The following is a 15,365-nucleotide window of genomic DNA, read 5'->3' as shown; positions in this document are numbered from 1 at the left end:
CATTAATGACAAGATACTGGAGTTTTTAAACTTAATTTTTGTGTTTGGAAGCCTTTGACTGGTATATTGCTACTAACATTAAGGTTGATGATTTAATATTTCCTTATATTCAATACTAAATTTAGGCCATAGATATCATTATCTTAAGTAATAATTATCATGCCTAGAATTGCAAAATAACTTGAAGTTTGCCCATTTAGAAGAAAGACATTTGGGAATCTACCTTTTTGTTGCATGAACTTTTGGAATTTCAGAACATCAAGGATTTAAGTAAATTCTAAATATCCAATGTTTCATGTAAGCTCTGTCAGGAAATAATAGTGGGTAATAACCCTACATTCTAGGCACTCATCTCTAATTGACAAGAGCCATGTACATGCAGTTTTTTCCTAACTAAATAGCTCTCTCTCTCTCTCTCTCTCTCTTTTTCCCTTACTAGGCTAGTACCTTATTGCTGAGCCATGCCTCCAGCCTAAACACTTCTGTTTCAGTGTTTATTTTTATCCTCATTGTTTGAGATAAAGATATGAAAATATACTGATAATCTAAAGCCATTAAATCAAATTTATTTTCCACAAAATGCAGAGGCAAGTGATATGAAGATGCTCATTTAGAGATTGATGGTGTAAAACAAGTGGTAGAGTGTCAGCCAGTGAGAGAAAGCATCAGATACTGAGTTTGACTCTGAGGCTCAAACCCCCCCCCCGCCCTCCCCCCCCAAAAAGGTGCTCATTTATATGTTTGCTTCTTCCCAGAAAATTTTAAATTGCCAGTGCCAACTTCTTTTTCCCAATATCCATTTCAAAGATATCCAAAGATCTGACAACTTTATTTACTTCTCAGACAGAAGAGATGAATTCTTAATCCATCATTAAAATAGAATAGAAGTGGAAGAGAACAAGGCACTTTGTGGCTCACACATTTGTAGCTACTCAGAAGGCTGAGTGTAAAGGCTTACCATGAGTTCAGTCAGACAAATCTGAGACTCTTACCTGCAGTTAACTAATAAAAAGGGGGAAGTTGTCTTGGCTCAAGTGGCAGAGCACTAGACATGAGCCAAAAAGCCAAACAAGGGATTGAGGTTCTACACACACACACACACACACACACACACACACACACACACACACACGAAATGGAAGAGAAATCATCCCCCAAGTATATGTAGCTTAGAAACACTATGTTTTCTGTGAAAAGTAAATTCTTTGTTAGTACCTCAATTGTGATATGTATGTATATCTAGTCAGGTTAGTGATGCATGACTTTTTTCAAAGTCCCCACCTTAGGTTGCTTTAGTTTTATTTCATCATCAAAACTATCATGTAGTGTCTATCTCGCTTCAGTTTGACATGTATTTGTCACTGAGCTGCTATGCTACACTGTGCTATCACTGTGGTAGCCTATTCTAGCAAAAACAAAGCAAAGGCAGTCCCAGCTCCTATGGAAAGAAAAACCCTCTAGGAGCCAAGACTCAGGCCTCAGGCTGAGAAAAGTATGGTCAGATCACTTTAGTAAGACAAGAGGCCAGAAGAATGGAAAAGAAAAAGAAGTCTAAGCCAGGTGCTGGTGGCTCATGCCTCTAATCCTAGCTACTCATGAGGCTGAGATCTGAGGATCCCGTTTCAAAGCCAGGCCAGGCAGGAAAATCCCTAAGACTCTGATCTCCAATTAACCACCAGAAAACTGAAAATGACACAGTGGCTCAAGTGGTAGAGCACTAGCCTTGAGGACAGTGCCCAGGCCCAGAGTTCAAGCCCCATGACCAACAACAACAAAAAGGGTCTAGTCATTGAGGTCAAAAGAGATGCATCTGGTCAGACATACATACAGGCACAGTATTTGGCATCCATCCAGTGTTTTACCTAAAGGGGGCTACCCACTGTCGCTACTTTTTTCTCCAAACAGTTTAGCAATTCTCCTAGGTAACTTTTAAAACAACACCATAGGGAAGGAGAAAGGGGAGAGATGAGTGAAAAGAGCCAACAGAAAGTATATCAGGATGAAGGTGTGAGGGTACCAGAGACCAGATGAAGACTAGGCTAGAAGATATTCTGGATCCCTTTGAGGTGCCTGGAAGAAGTGCATTTCAAGATCTCTGCCCTGACGTTAATTAACACACCCAGAGCCTCTTGCTGCCCTCTGTGAGTCTGACTAAGCACATACTAGAGCATTTTCCAGACAGCTGGGGAGGAGTTGTCCTGATCAAATGAGCCAAAGCCTAAGAGCACTTTGGAAAATATTAGGTGGTAAAAAAGAGCAAGGCAATAGTAATATTATTTATATTTGCAGAAAGTGCTGTAGGGATTTATATAACTCTGAAAATATATGACCATGTCTCATGCTAGGTAGGACAAAATGAATTACTTTCCTGATCCCGCAGAGCTTTCCTTCGCAGTCCTTCTCTTTGGAGTTAAATTTATCATTCACAATCACAGTCATAATATATGGAGTTCTATTCAAAATCTGGTCTTATTTTTTTTAACCCAGTAACTGGGGACTATGATTCCTTATGAGTTTTCTAAACAATCAGGTTAGCCTAAGAATCCGACCTTCTTAGACTCCATGGTGAGCGAACTTCCACCACCACCACCCCCTTCCCGGTATTATTGGTGCAGTCCACTACTGCTTGGAATCCTAGAATTTCAGGATGTGAAGAGGTCCTACAATGATCCGGTCATTTGTTTACAGGGAAGGAAAAGGGAGCCCATAACCATTACATTACTCACACAATTACCAGGCCAGTATTCAACAACAGGGTCAGACTGTCTCCCGCTCCCACTCAGTTCAGTTGTCTTTACTGTGTCAAAAATGGTGGAAGGAGAAAGGGAAATAAGGCACCCATAGGTTTTGAGCCCAAATGGCCATCCTTATTTTATATATCCTCCCATTCATGTTCTGCCTCCAACTGATATGTCTTACAGAGATGGAAATTATACTGTCCCTGTGTGCTCTGTGCCTGCTAGGTTATTGCTGACTGGATGTGGATCCCTGGGGGGAAAGTGGTCCTCCATAGCAGTAGCAGCAACAGCAATGACTTTTATTGTGCTCCATTGTTTTACTCATCACCTTAAGCAAAGAACACTTGGGTAAATTTGGGTTAGGGGCTCACTGGCATCCAAGTTAAAAAGGGGACCGACCTGGCCAAGGTTTTGAACACAGATGACTTTTTAGATGTTTAACAATTCTGGATTGATGCCTGAGGTGTTGGGGAATTCTTCCTCAACTAAAATGTTAATGATGCTAAGAACCAAACCTTTCTTTAGTGTCAATAAAACAGACAATCTAAGTTCATTGAAAAATCAATGAGTTGCCTAAAAGGAGCAAAGAGCTGATGTGATTTAGGACTGGAAATTGCCAGAATACACCAGAAAGAAGACCCCAGGGACCACTAGGAGCCCAGAAAGGAGACAGTTTATGTAGAGTCAAGTAGTCACCTCCAAGGAATTGTGGGAAGCCAAGGCAGCCAATTAAAACCAAGTATGGATTCTCTTGGGCTATACCATCAAGGCCTATCTATAGATGTGACCTTGGGGACTATGACCATCAGGAGAAAGAAAGAAGAGCTAGGCAATGAAATAGCCTGAGGGAAGGAGTTGTGAGCCTACAGGCTCAGAAGGGGGAAAGACCAAAGAGGCTAATGAAGCTTGTCTTGTTTTGTTCTCTGTTCAGAAATAGGTTACAGAGATGCCTCTGAGCACGGGGAGACCTTTAAGTTTGTTCTAAACAAAATACCACAAACAAAATACATAAGCAAAGCAAAGTTCCTGGCTAGAGGCCTCGCTCCAGCCTCGGCTCTTTGGACAACTCTCTGCTTCCTTGGTATAGAGCTGGAACACTGACTGACCTAGGAAAGAGAGGACCAGAGGCAGCAAATGACAGTGTAAGTCAGGGTGTGAATTCTGCCCAGCATGTGCACAGACAGAGTAACCCGACTTCTAGCCCTTGCATTTCTACTACTTTGAGCCACAGCTTCATTTCTGGCTTTTTGGTGCTTAATTGGAGATAAAAGTCTCAGGGAGTTTCCTGTATGGGCTGGCTTTGTACCTTGATCCTCAGATCTCAGCATTCTGAGTAGTTAGGATTATAGACCTGTGCCACTGGCACCTGCTTCAGTTTTACTTTAAAAAAAAATGTTACAAAGATAGTTTTTTTTTTTAACAGTTTATTCTTTTTTTTTTTTTGGCCAGTCCTGGGCCTTGGACTCAGGGCCTGAGCACTGTCCCTGGCTTCTTCCCGCTCAAGGCTAGCACTCTGCCACTTGAGCCACAGCGCCGCTTCTGGCCGTTTTCTGTATATGTGGTGCTGGGGAATTGAACCTAGGGCCTCGTGTATCCGAGGCCGGCACTCTTGCCACTAGGCTATATCCCCAGCCCACAAAGATAGTTTTATAATCAGAAAAAAAATCAACTTGCACCCTGCCCCCTCCATTAATTGTCTTGTCCCTTTACTTTCTTCTCTGTCCCATAATAAATACTCTGCCAGTGCTTGCCTCGTATACATGAGGCCCTGGGTTCAATTCCCCAGCACCACATATACAGAAAATGGCCAGAAGTGGCGCTGTGGCTCAAGTGGCAGAGTGCTAGCCTTGAGCAAAAAGAAGCCAGGGACAGTGCTCAGGCCCTGAGTCCAAGCCCCAGGACTGGCAAAAAAAAAAAAAAAAAAAAAAAAAAAATGCTCTGCCAGCATCACTGTACAAAGGACAAGCACTGCTGAGAAGACGTGGTAGCTACCGTTAGAGAAGTTGAGGGTTTTTACTGTCAGGAAGGTAGAGCTGAGAGTGAAGGGTCAGGCAGAAGACAGTAGTTCCAGAGGAATTCTGACAATTCAGTCAGCAGGGGATTCAAGGGTCAGATAGAGCTGGAAGCTATTGGAGAGGTGGAGGAATCTTTCCGAGACTCTTGTCTGAATTCATTTCACATACAGAATTTACATACTGAACTTCAGTATTGAGATTTCTTACCTTATGACCCTGTCATACCACTATTGGGCATATACCTGAAGGGATCTAAATCAGTATACAAGAAAGATGTCTGCATATCCATGTTTATTGCACTACTGTTCACAATAGCCAAACTGTGGAATTACCTGAGGTGTCCAACAACAGATGAAGGAGATCAGATACATATATACCATGAAATATTACACAGCAATAAAAAATGAAATCGTATAATTACAGGGAAAAAAGAATAGGATTGGAGACCATCATTTTGAGCAAGATAAGCCATCCTTATAAAAACCAAATATCATTTGTTTTCACTCATATGTAGAAGCTAGACCTAAAAGACTTATCTATTGCACATATACATAGATACATACATACATACATACATACATACATACATACATACATACATAGAACATGATTGTAACTATGGGACTATTTAGGAGAGTAAGAGAAGAGGAGAGGGGCTGGGAATATGGCCTAGTGGCAAGAGTGCTTGCCTCCTACACATGAAGCTCTGTTTGATTCCCCAGCACCACATATATGGAAAACGGCCAGAAGGGGCGCTGTGGCTCAGGTGGCAGAGTGCTAGCCTTGAGCGGGAAGAAGCCAGGGATAGTGCTCAGGCCCTGAGTCCAAGGCCCAGGACTGGCCAAAAAAAAAGAGAAGAAGAGAGGGAAAAGAGAGATGGAAAGTTAATAACTTTGGAATACATTGCAACTGTAGGAAGTCGGCATAAACAACCTCACTGAAATTAACCAATCGAGATTCGGGGTTGGGAGGTAGAGAATGTGAACTAATAACCTGAGTCCCTCAGGCAGCTTTCAGAAAAATGAACTCAGCGTAGCCTTGATTACATTAAAGCACAGTCTTGCTGGGGTTTTGTAGAGCCTCATCCAGCAAGACACTTTGGGCTGTCTTCTTAGTAGACTTCTTGTCACTTCACCAAGAGTGACTATTGGGTTCCTTCCAGCATCCCACTTCTACTATAAAAGGGAAGGGTAAGAGCAGTTCTTCCCCTCATTGGCATCCAAACGCCATTTAACTCCCTGTGCCCAGAGGATTTAAGTGGTACTTATTAATTTAGGACTGAACCCCGTGCCACACTCTGTGCCTGGGTGTGGAGTCATCTTTACATGAAGCACTTGGGCTGCTGGGGGGCTAGGATTGTCAGTGGATTGTCCTTACTAATACAGGAGAGAAGGAAAGAGAGCACCTGCAATAGGGAGGGAGGCAGGAGTACTTGCTTAATCTTCAAAGAAAACTTTACAAAGACATACCAAGTATCTTCGGATATGTGAAGAACTGATTTTAGATGTATTCTGTAGCTCCAAGATCACAGGCACATCTTACAGAAAGACACATTTAGACTTAAAATAAGAAAGGACTGTGAGCATCAATGCCTCAGGCCTGTAATCCTAGCTACTCAGGAAGCTGATATCTGAGGATTGTAGTAGGAAGCCAACCCAGGCAGGAAAGTTTCTTAAGACTTATTTCTTTTTGATGCTGGTCCTGGGGCTTGAACTCTGGGCCTGGGCACTGTCCCTGAGCTTTTGTGCTCAAGGCTAGAACTCTACCACTTGAGCCACAGCTCCACTTAGGGCTTTTTTTTTTTATTTTTTTTTTTTAGGTTTATTGAAGGTAAGAGTCTTGTGAACTTTCCTGCCTAGGCTGGCTTCGAAACCTCCATCCTTAAATCTCAACCTCCCAAGTAGCTCCAATTATAGGCCTGAGCCACCAGTACCCATCTTGTGAGACTTTTATCTCCAGTTAACTAACAAACTAAAAACACCAGGAGTGGCTCAATGGGGATAAAATGTTAACTTTGAGTGAGAAAGCTAACGGACAGTGCCCAGACTCTGAGTTCAAGCCCCAGTACCTGCACAAACAAAAGAAGGAGTAGGAAAAGGGACTTTCTAACTGTAAGCTGGCTAAGATAGAATCACTGAACTTCCACCCTTGGAAATCTAGAAAAGACCTGATACTTGACTGTCTAAAATGTAATAAAGTGAATTTCTTCGTTGGGCAAAGAATTGGATTGTTTGACCTTCAACATGGCCCTGTATTCTATATCACAGGGGAGATATAGCTAAATGAGATACAAACTAAATGGCAGCTCCAGAAAAGTCCTTTCAGCTATTTTGACACATTAAATTTGTTTGATCATACAGAGTGAAGTACTCAACAGGCATTCCTCAGAAAAAAAGCAACACCTCCTCCTGCCACCTTTTCCCTCCTAAAAACTCTCAACTGATTGTCTTAAATTGGATTCTGAAATAAGGCCACCCTTTTTTGGAACAAGGAAAGGAGAAAAGAGTAATACAGTGAACATCAAATATTTTCTTTGAAAGGAAGATACTTAGTGAATTCCTTGGCCTGACCTCAATATTATCAGGGAAAAGATTAATTTGGTAATTTACATTATTTTGAATCATGATTCTAAGCTCTTGCTTTTGTTACAAAATTCAGGTCACAAAATTAAAATGTATATTTTCCCAGAGAAGGATTTACTCGGGCTCCTATACTTGTCTGTATGGTGGAAGATGAGCTATGTCAGTGTTAAATACATTAAGGATAAAGGAATGTAGACTGAGAAAGCAGGTCCTTTTTATTTTTCCCTGTCCAGTGACTGGCAGACCCAGCAAATGAATAATGTTGCACCATACCTTGATGCTCCAGCCATTATATTTTGTGTAAAAATGCATTGTCCTTGTTACTCAGGAGACAGTGGGAGCCAAGGAGTCTAATTTATGGTCGGGATATTTTCTTGGTCCCATCTGGACTACGCCCTCTTCTAGGCATCTTAGATCCTTTCTTTCCCATCCAGCTGTTTGCTAAAATTCAGAAATGCCTCGTTTTCACTTTTTAAAACTATTATTGGCCAGGTGCTGGTGGCTCATATCTGTAATTCATGCTACCCAAGAGGCTGAGATACAAGGATCCCAGTTCAAAACTAGCCTGGAGAGGCTGGGAATGTGGCTTAGTGGTGGAGTGCTTGCCTAGCATGCATGAAGCCCTGGGCTCAATTCCCAAGTACCACATGCATAGAAAAAGCTGGAAGTGACACTGTGGCTCAAATGGTAGAACACTAGCCTTGAGCAAAAGAAGCTCAGGTACAGTGCTCAGGCCCTGAGTCCAAGACCCAGGACTGGCCAAGAAAAAAAAAAAAAGAAAGAAAAGAAAACTAGCCTGTGAGTCTCATCTCCAATAAGGCACAAAACACAAGAAGTAAAGCACAAGTTGAAAGTGTGCCAGCTTTGAGCGAAAAAGCTAAGGGACAGTGCCCAGACCCTAGTACTGGCACACAATTTTAAATTTAAAAAGATAAAAGATCATTCTTGACTGTAGCATCTGAGCTAGAGTCTGAGTTGGGGGCCAGAGAGAAGGTGCCAGTGCATGGATCTGAGTGTGGGAGCCAATGACATTTATGTTCCCATTGAGGAGCTGCCTGCTCCTTAATTTCCTTAATAGCAAAGTGAGTAGACTGAACTACAGCATGTCTGAAGGCTCTTTCCATTTGAAATATTCCTTTGGTCCTGTATCTTCATTTAGAATTTGATAATCCAGTTCACCATAATTCCTGATTATATTTACTCCCAACTTCATAGCTTAATGCATCAGATTTGTCAAGAGAGTCTTTGCGAAATAGCTACAATTCCTAAAATTTGAAGTTAAAGGGAAGAGGGTGGAAGAGAGTTCAACTCTGAAAGCTAGAATGATGCCAGTAGCAAAACAAATGAGAATGATATTCTTTAAAAAAAATTCTTACCATACAGTGTGATCTTATGTTTCTTTTTTCTATTTAAAAGAAAATAACATAAGCTTGAAAAGCAGTAAGTATGTAAAGAGAAAATTTGTCAACCGATATTGGAAGATCTGACCTAGGTCACACATAAATCTCTCAGACAAGCGCTGCAGGACAAGCCATAATTTTCAGGGAGTAAAAGAGAAAATGAAAGCCATAGCTAGTGTCTTCTCAAAGTAACATAGGTGAATTCACTCTCGCTTTCTGCTGGTGTCTCTGAATATAATGAAAAGGAGCTGGCAGCAAAATCTGTTTTGCCATTGTAGGTAAAAAGTACCTTCCTTTATAAAGGAAAAAGCATGAGGCAAAACTTTGAAAATTGCTTTAATCACCAACATAGTTGACTGTTTCCTTTCCAGGATCATTTTCCAAAGTCTTAAGTTATGATATAGGGGCTTTTCTAATTGCCAACCTTGCGGCAAGTGGTCCTTGCAAAGAAATGTATGATAAACGTTAATATAATAACAAAAACCTAGGTGATCTTTATGATTGCCTTTTTTCTTTTTCAGTACTGGCATTTGAACTCAGGGTTTTCCAATATGCTAGACAGCTGCTCTACTGCTAAGTTACACCTCCAGCCCTGGGGTTTTATGTGTAGATCCCTGTTTTCTGCTAGGTATTGTACCTGGAGGGCACTCCGCCTATTTTAGGCTTCCCATCATTGCTGAAATGACAGGCATGTGTGGGTTAAGAAGGGGATCTTATGAACATTGCTGCCATATTGTGGCCTCCAACCACAGTCCTCTCATTCTCAATCTTCCAAGTACACATGAGCCACTGGCACTTGGCTTGTGGATGCCTTTTATGATGTCATTCTCCCTCATTTAAACAAATAAGGAACTCTAACATCAGAATGAGAGATAACTCTTCTTAGTTAGCATTGCTTTAAAACTTGGCTGACTAAAGTTGAGCTATGCCTAGATGAGGGAAGATGTTTGTCTAATTTGCGTATCAAAACACTACTAATTCTAGAGATTGATTAGCAAAGACTATGTCTGGAGCAATTATTATTCTGCTTATTGTCCCAAAGTACTACTAAGACATAGAAACTACCCCTCACAAGCAAAATGTACAAGCAGGAATATGGGCCTGGACAAGTTAGTTATGAACAGCGTTTCATATGTGGCGAGGTGCAAGCAATCCATCAGCCCTAACAATATTATTGTGTTCCTCTGAACTCTGCTCTCAAAGCTACGCATTCGGAAGGCAGAACCAGAATAAAGATGGGCATTCATGAAGCTAACATTTTATATTGAATACCCTTCTTACCACTTTTAATGTGCTATAAAACTATGGGCTTCACTTTTTCATGAACTGTGTGCAAAAGCAGAAGCAATGACTAGGGATTGACTTTGTTTGGGTTTGTTTTATGGTTACTGCACCCGTGTAGTAATGTGATCTTGAAAAAGGTAAACAACAAAGCGTTTAGCAATGAAAAATATGCCTAATATAAATAGTCAACTGCCTGGCAGTTCAGAATTTGAAAAATATGACTGTGGTATTAAATTTTCTGGTGGAATTAACAGAGGAACAGAATACAGCCTTTAAGGCAATATATCTGAGAGAGAGAAAGAAGATAATACATCTAACTCTATGGTCTATGTGGCACTCTTATAAAGGAAAGCACAGTAGCTTTATTTAATTGAGAAAATGAATCAATTACAATGATGTCGCATCATCAGATTCTTGCGAAATAGAAGATATAAGTCACTGCATTGGGTAACAGTGTTAAAAAGTAATTGAGTATCTTAAGCATTTTGAATCAATTTCAGGTACAGACAGTGCTACCTTAATACAAAATTTATGAAGGTGATTTCATATAATATGTTACAATCATTCTGTGCAATAAAACCTGGTTAAAAAAAAAACAAACATATCTTTCTACAAACCTGGGCCAAACAGGATAGTTATAACAAAAATAAAATGGCTTTGATTGCTTCTTCCCTCTCTACCATAGCATAAAAAGCAAGTGTTAAAATAGTATGATTTTAAGTTGTCTTTAAGTTACTCTGCTTGTAACCCATAGTACAGGGAAGGTACAGATCTTTAAGATCTTCATTCAGGGGGAAATTTTGTCCACAAAACATGTTACGGGGGACAGTGTCTCATAAAGCATTTCTAATTTGTGTGTGAATGTGTATGCATGGTGCATAAGCCAGTAATGGAGCTCCACTTCCGACATTTTGCTGGTTAATTGGGGGGTAAGACTCTCTCAGATGTATTTGGCCAGTTTGGCTTTGAACTTTGATCCTCAGACCTCAGCCTCCAGAGTAACTAGGATTACAGGTATGAACCACCATCGCCATGCCTGAATTCACTTGGAAATAAATCTTAAAATTTTTGTCACTTGTTTTTCTTAGAGAATGGTGTAATTCTTTTACTCTTGGAAACTTGTGCAGTACATTCTTGTTGGTATAAAGATGGGTTTATAATTCTTTGTTACAAAGAACTCTCCTACTGAAGTAGAAACATCTTACTTTGTCTGGGGGGTGAGAAGACCTGTGTTTAGGAAAAAAACAAAACAAAACAGGTAAACACATCCTGTGTCGTCTCAATGGAATTACCTGGGTTTTTCAAGATTTTCCTTCGGGGTGGTAAACAGCTCTGCCTCCTCTCATAATGTGGGTCTCATAATGTGAAGTCTTGTGTGGGAGTCTCACTGGCTGGAAGAACTAAAAAGAGCAATGATTCAGTGAGTCAGGAGCAAGAACTATCAGGGTTGTGTGTGGTTGAGGTGATGAATGGGAGGCATGGACGGTTGAGGTAGTGTATGGGAAAGCACCTTTCCAAGCTCTCAGCAGCCAGGCATGGTAGCCCACGCCTGTAATCTTTTTTTTTTTTTAATTTTTAAATTGTTGTTATAAAGGTGATGTACATAAGTCAGGTAAAGAGTATATTTCTTTTTGGACAATGTCACCCCTTCCCTCACTCTCTCCCAGTTTTTCCTTCCTGTCCCCGTACACAAGTTGTATAGTTCATTTTCAGCATAGTATATACTTGAGTCCTGAAAAAAGGAATAGAGGGCGGGGGAGAGACAAAGAAAGAGAAAGGGGGGAGAGAGAGAGAGAGGGAGAGAGAGAGAGAGAGAGAGAGAGAGAGAGAGAGAGAGAGAGAATGTGAGAGTGTTTGTCTAGCATGTCTAAGGTCCCCAAGGGAGCAGGGGGAGAAAGACAGAAAAACATGTAAGTGACTATTACTATTTTTCCTGTATTTTACCCACTGATTGAAGCTCCACAGTTGACCCATTGGGTTGCTGAAATTTTTCTATTTAGAAAGTGTAGTGTTTGAGATACTGCTTCCAATGATTTTGTAGGAATTTCAGGCATCGTGGCAGGGGGTTCAGGATTTTAGTATTTTGGATCACTAAGGCTGAAATTTTACCCCTCTTGTCCCATTTGGTTAACTTTCTAAAAGAATAGGGCTGCCAGTTTTAAATGGGCATAGACTGCCCTCAAAATGTTGAGTTGAACAGGCACTCGGAATAGACGGCTTTTTCTCCCTGATAAACAGTGTAAAACTTGAGTGCTTTTGATTTTCCCAGAGAGCTTTGCTGCCTTGGGAGCAGGCTGAAGGAACTTTGGAAAGGTGGAGTTTTTACCCCACTTCTAAGTTAGAAGCAAATACTTCAACCACATAATTAAAGTTTTCTTCACAAAATAGGGGATTGTGAGCAGACACTGGCAGGAATCCAAAATTCTAATTTCTGACTATGATTTAATTTCAATTTTAAATAAATCGGTTTTTAATTTAAAAAGAGTGAGCTTCATAACATTAGCAATGATTGCAACATTAAGCCCAGTGTTCACAATCTAGCAATATAAAACATTATTTATATCTGAATCGTAAACAGCCTTTTGAAATGGATTATGGTTTTTCTCCCTATTCTAATACAACCTGGAGGGTACTAAAAAGTGTTGTGTGAAATTAACATTCTGCTGACTTTCGCCTATAAATGAGAAGCGAGCTATTAACATTTGTGTATTTTCATTATGTAAATTGTGTTAACACATGCCCACAAATTGCCACCAGCAATGCAATAATTTTCTCTCAGTGATCATAATGTGTCCAAGTGAGTCATTTTGATTATGACATGCTAATTACATATTGCCTTTTTTTCAGATTCAGAAAAACCAGGGATCTTTAATGGTAAGCTTTATGAGTTCAGAAAAAAAATTCACTTTTCTTTTTCCTGATGGCTGCTTCCTTTGCATGCTTGAATGCCTTGTTTTAAACTTAGCAAATTGCATTTTGAAGAAAATGCAAACCTTTAACTGCCTATATTAGATTAGGTACCATTAGAAATAATAGAACATCCTGAGCATCAATGTTTTTTTATAAGAGTTTGCTGTTGTTGATTAATCTTGCTATATTTTATTGCATTAATGATTTTTTTCTTTCCACTCCACTGTAAAGATATTGCACGGCAGCTAATACTTTTTCCTCTCTTCTTTTCCATTGCAGCCTCTACAGCTTCTGCAGTGCATTGTTGATGAGGTGAGGCCATCGTCTTATGTGCTTTCACTCCTAAAGTCATTCCTAATGGTGTGGAAAGCTTATATTTTGTTTCCTAATGAAGCACAATACCCAACATCCTCGGAGCAAGTTGTGTTGTATGCTCTCAGCTGTGTTACGTGAACTGGCCTTGTCCTGAATCCTTCTCTCTCCATTCTGGCCAAGATCCTTGTGAAAAAACAGACTGTCTCATGGGCTGGTCCTCAGAGGTGGCAGAGCCCCTAATGACAAAACACAGCGATATTAATTGATCCTCTCCTTGGCCAGATGGGAATGGAGCTGGAAATTACCTGTATGTGTGTGTGTGTGCACGTGCACGTGCACCTACCTACGTACACTTGTGCTAGTACTGGGAGTTGAGCTCATGGCCCTTAGCTTTTTTGCTGAAGGCTGGCACTCTTAACCTCTTGAGCCACAGCTCTACTTCAGCTTTTTTTGGTGCTTAAGTAGAGATAAGAGTCTCATGGACTTCTGCTCAGGCTGGCTTCCAACTGCAGTCCTCGGATCTCAGCCTCCTGAGCAGTGAGGATTACATGTGCAAGCCATAAAAGCCTGGCCATAGTATCGTTGTTTTGGTTTTTTTTTTTTTTTGCCAAAAGAGAGTTTTAAAGTCATCCCAGAAGCTAGGGTCAGAATTGAACAACAAGCATAAGGTGGATAAACATTGCCTTCCTTGCTTTATTTACTCAGAGGGGAGGGGCAGGTGGGGAAGGTCAGCCTTTAACTTCCTAGTTGGGATTTCCTTGAGCATATGCCACATTCTAGTAGCTATTTTTCTCCCTTTTTCTGTTATCATACCTTAATCATCTTTATCTATTACGTTCCACTGTCCCTTTGCCTCATGGAGCTAATGTACTAGCATTTCCTCCTCAACTTTGTGCTTCTTAATTTGACATGAAATTCCTCTTTTCTGTACATAAGCGGTTTTACTGTACACAATTAAGAAACGCTAACATTTTTTTAAAGACTGAGCTTTTCTGGACTTGGGTTTGCCTACTGGCAATGTTTACATTTCAGACCTGAATTTTAAAATATTTAGAGTACTTGTAAATAGAGAGGGAAGGCAATAAATGACTCAGATAGGAAAATGTGAAAGAAAAAAAAACGTAATTCATAATTATTCCTCTCAATTAAACATCTGCATAACTAGTTATGAGATTTGGGAGAAAAAATAAAGATCCTCCTAGGAGAAAAACAAACATGCATCTATATCACAATAATAGTAAGAGTGGGGCTCTCACATCCTTAATGGTTCCTCAGTCAGTCCATATATCCCCAGCAAGCCATAAACCATGTTGGTGCAAAAATGAAAGCATCGTCCTGAAACAAATAGAGACTCCATTATCTCAAAGATCAGACAGGGCTTCCTGGATCCAATAGTGCACCAGTATCTTCTCTCATCTTATGTTCCAAAAGCATCATATCTGCACCAGAATTCTCCTAATTAAACTGAGTTTCCTGAGGCTTCCCCCACGCACCAGTTTTGCTTGGGGGAAGTGCCTAGGGAAACTTGGCCTACCCAGTTACTTGCATAGCCTACTGCCTTTCCTAAGCTCCACTGTTCTTTTTTTGCTGAGCTTCTGGGCATCGGAATATTTAGGTATCATTCTTCATCAATATTTTGTGCATTGCTGAAGAGCTAATTAGAAGGTTTCATGCATCAAATACATATTTTCATTCCATATTTAAAGGATTGTTTAAAGGGTTGTTACGAATTTGAAGTATTTCTGTGCTGGTACTGGGACTTGAACTCAAGGCCTGGGCACTGCCCTTTAGCTTTTTCACTCAAGCCTGGTGCTCTACCTTTTGAGCCACATCTCTACCTCAAGCTTTTTTGTGGTTAGAGATGAGAACTTCATGGACTTTTCTTGCCAGGTCTGGCTTTGAACTGTAATTCTCAGAGATCTCAGCCCCCTGAATAACTAGGATTGTAGGCATGAGCCACTGATACCCAATAAAATATTTTTATTTGAATAATTTGAACAAAATCAAAAGATATTTTAGATTATCCTAGGGCAATGATAATAACATTAATCTGTTACTTGTATGGTATGTTTTTCTTTATACTATTTCTTCAACAAAGAGAAAAATCAGCTTGTCATCATT

General features: G+C 40.3%; 1 protein-coding gene across 2 annotated transcripts in view; it reads left to right on the top strand.

The window, feature by feature from the left end:
- The window catches only part of Map2k5 (mitogen-activated protein kinase kinase 5), a 251,656-nt gene that overhangs the window by 175,874 nt on the left and 60,417 nt on the right, over positions 1-15,365 (top strand). For both annotated transcript variants that reach the window (XM_048332406.1, XM_048332405.1), the window contains 2 exons: positions 12,867-12,893; positions 13,209-13,241. In XM_048332406.1, coding sequence (XP_048188363.1) covers positions 12,867-12,893; positions 13,209-13,241 — 60 coding nt within the window. The remainder of the gene's footprint in view (positions 1-12,866; positions 12,894-13,208; positions 13,242-15,365) is intronic.

This window comes from Perognathus longimembris, chromosome 23 (genome assembly GCF_023159225.1).
Source record: "Perognathus longimembris pacificus isolate PPM17 chromosome 23, ASM2315922v1, whole genome shotgun sequence".
Lineage (NCBI taxonomy): Eukaryota > Metazoa > Chordata > Mammalia > Rodentia > Heteromyidae > Perognathus > Perognathus longimembris.
The sequence above is the reverse complement of the archived record's forward strand: the minus strand, read 5'-3'. Positions and strand labels throughout refer to the sequence as shown.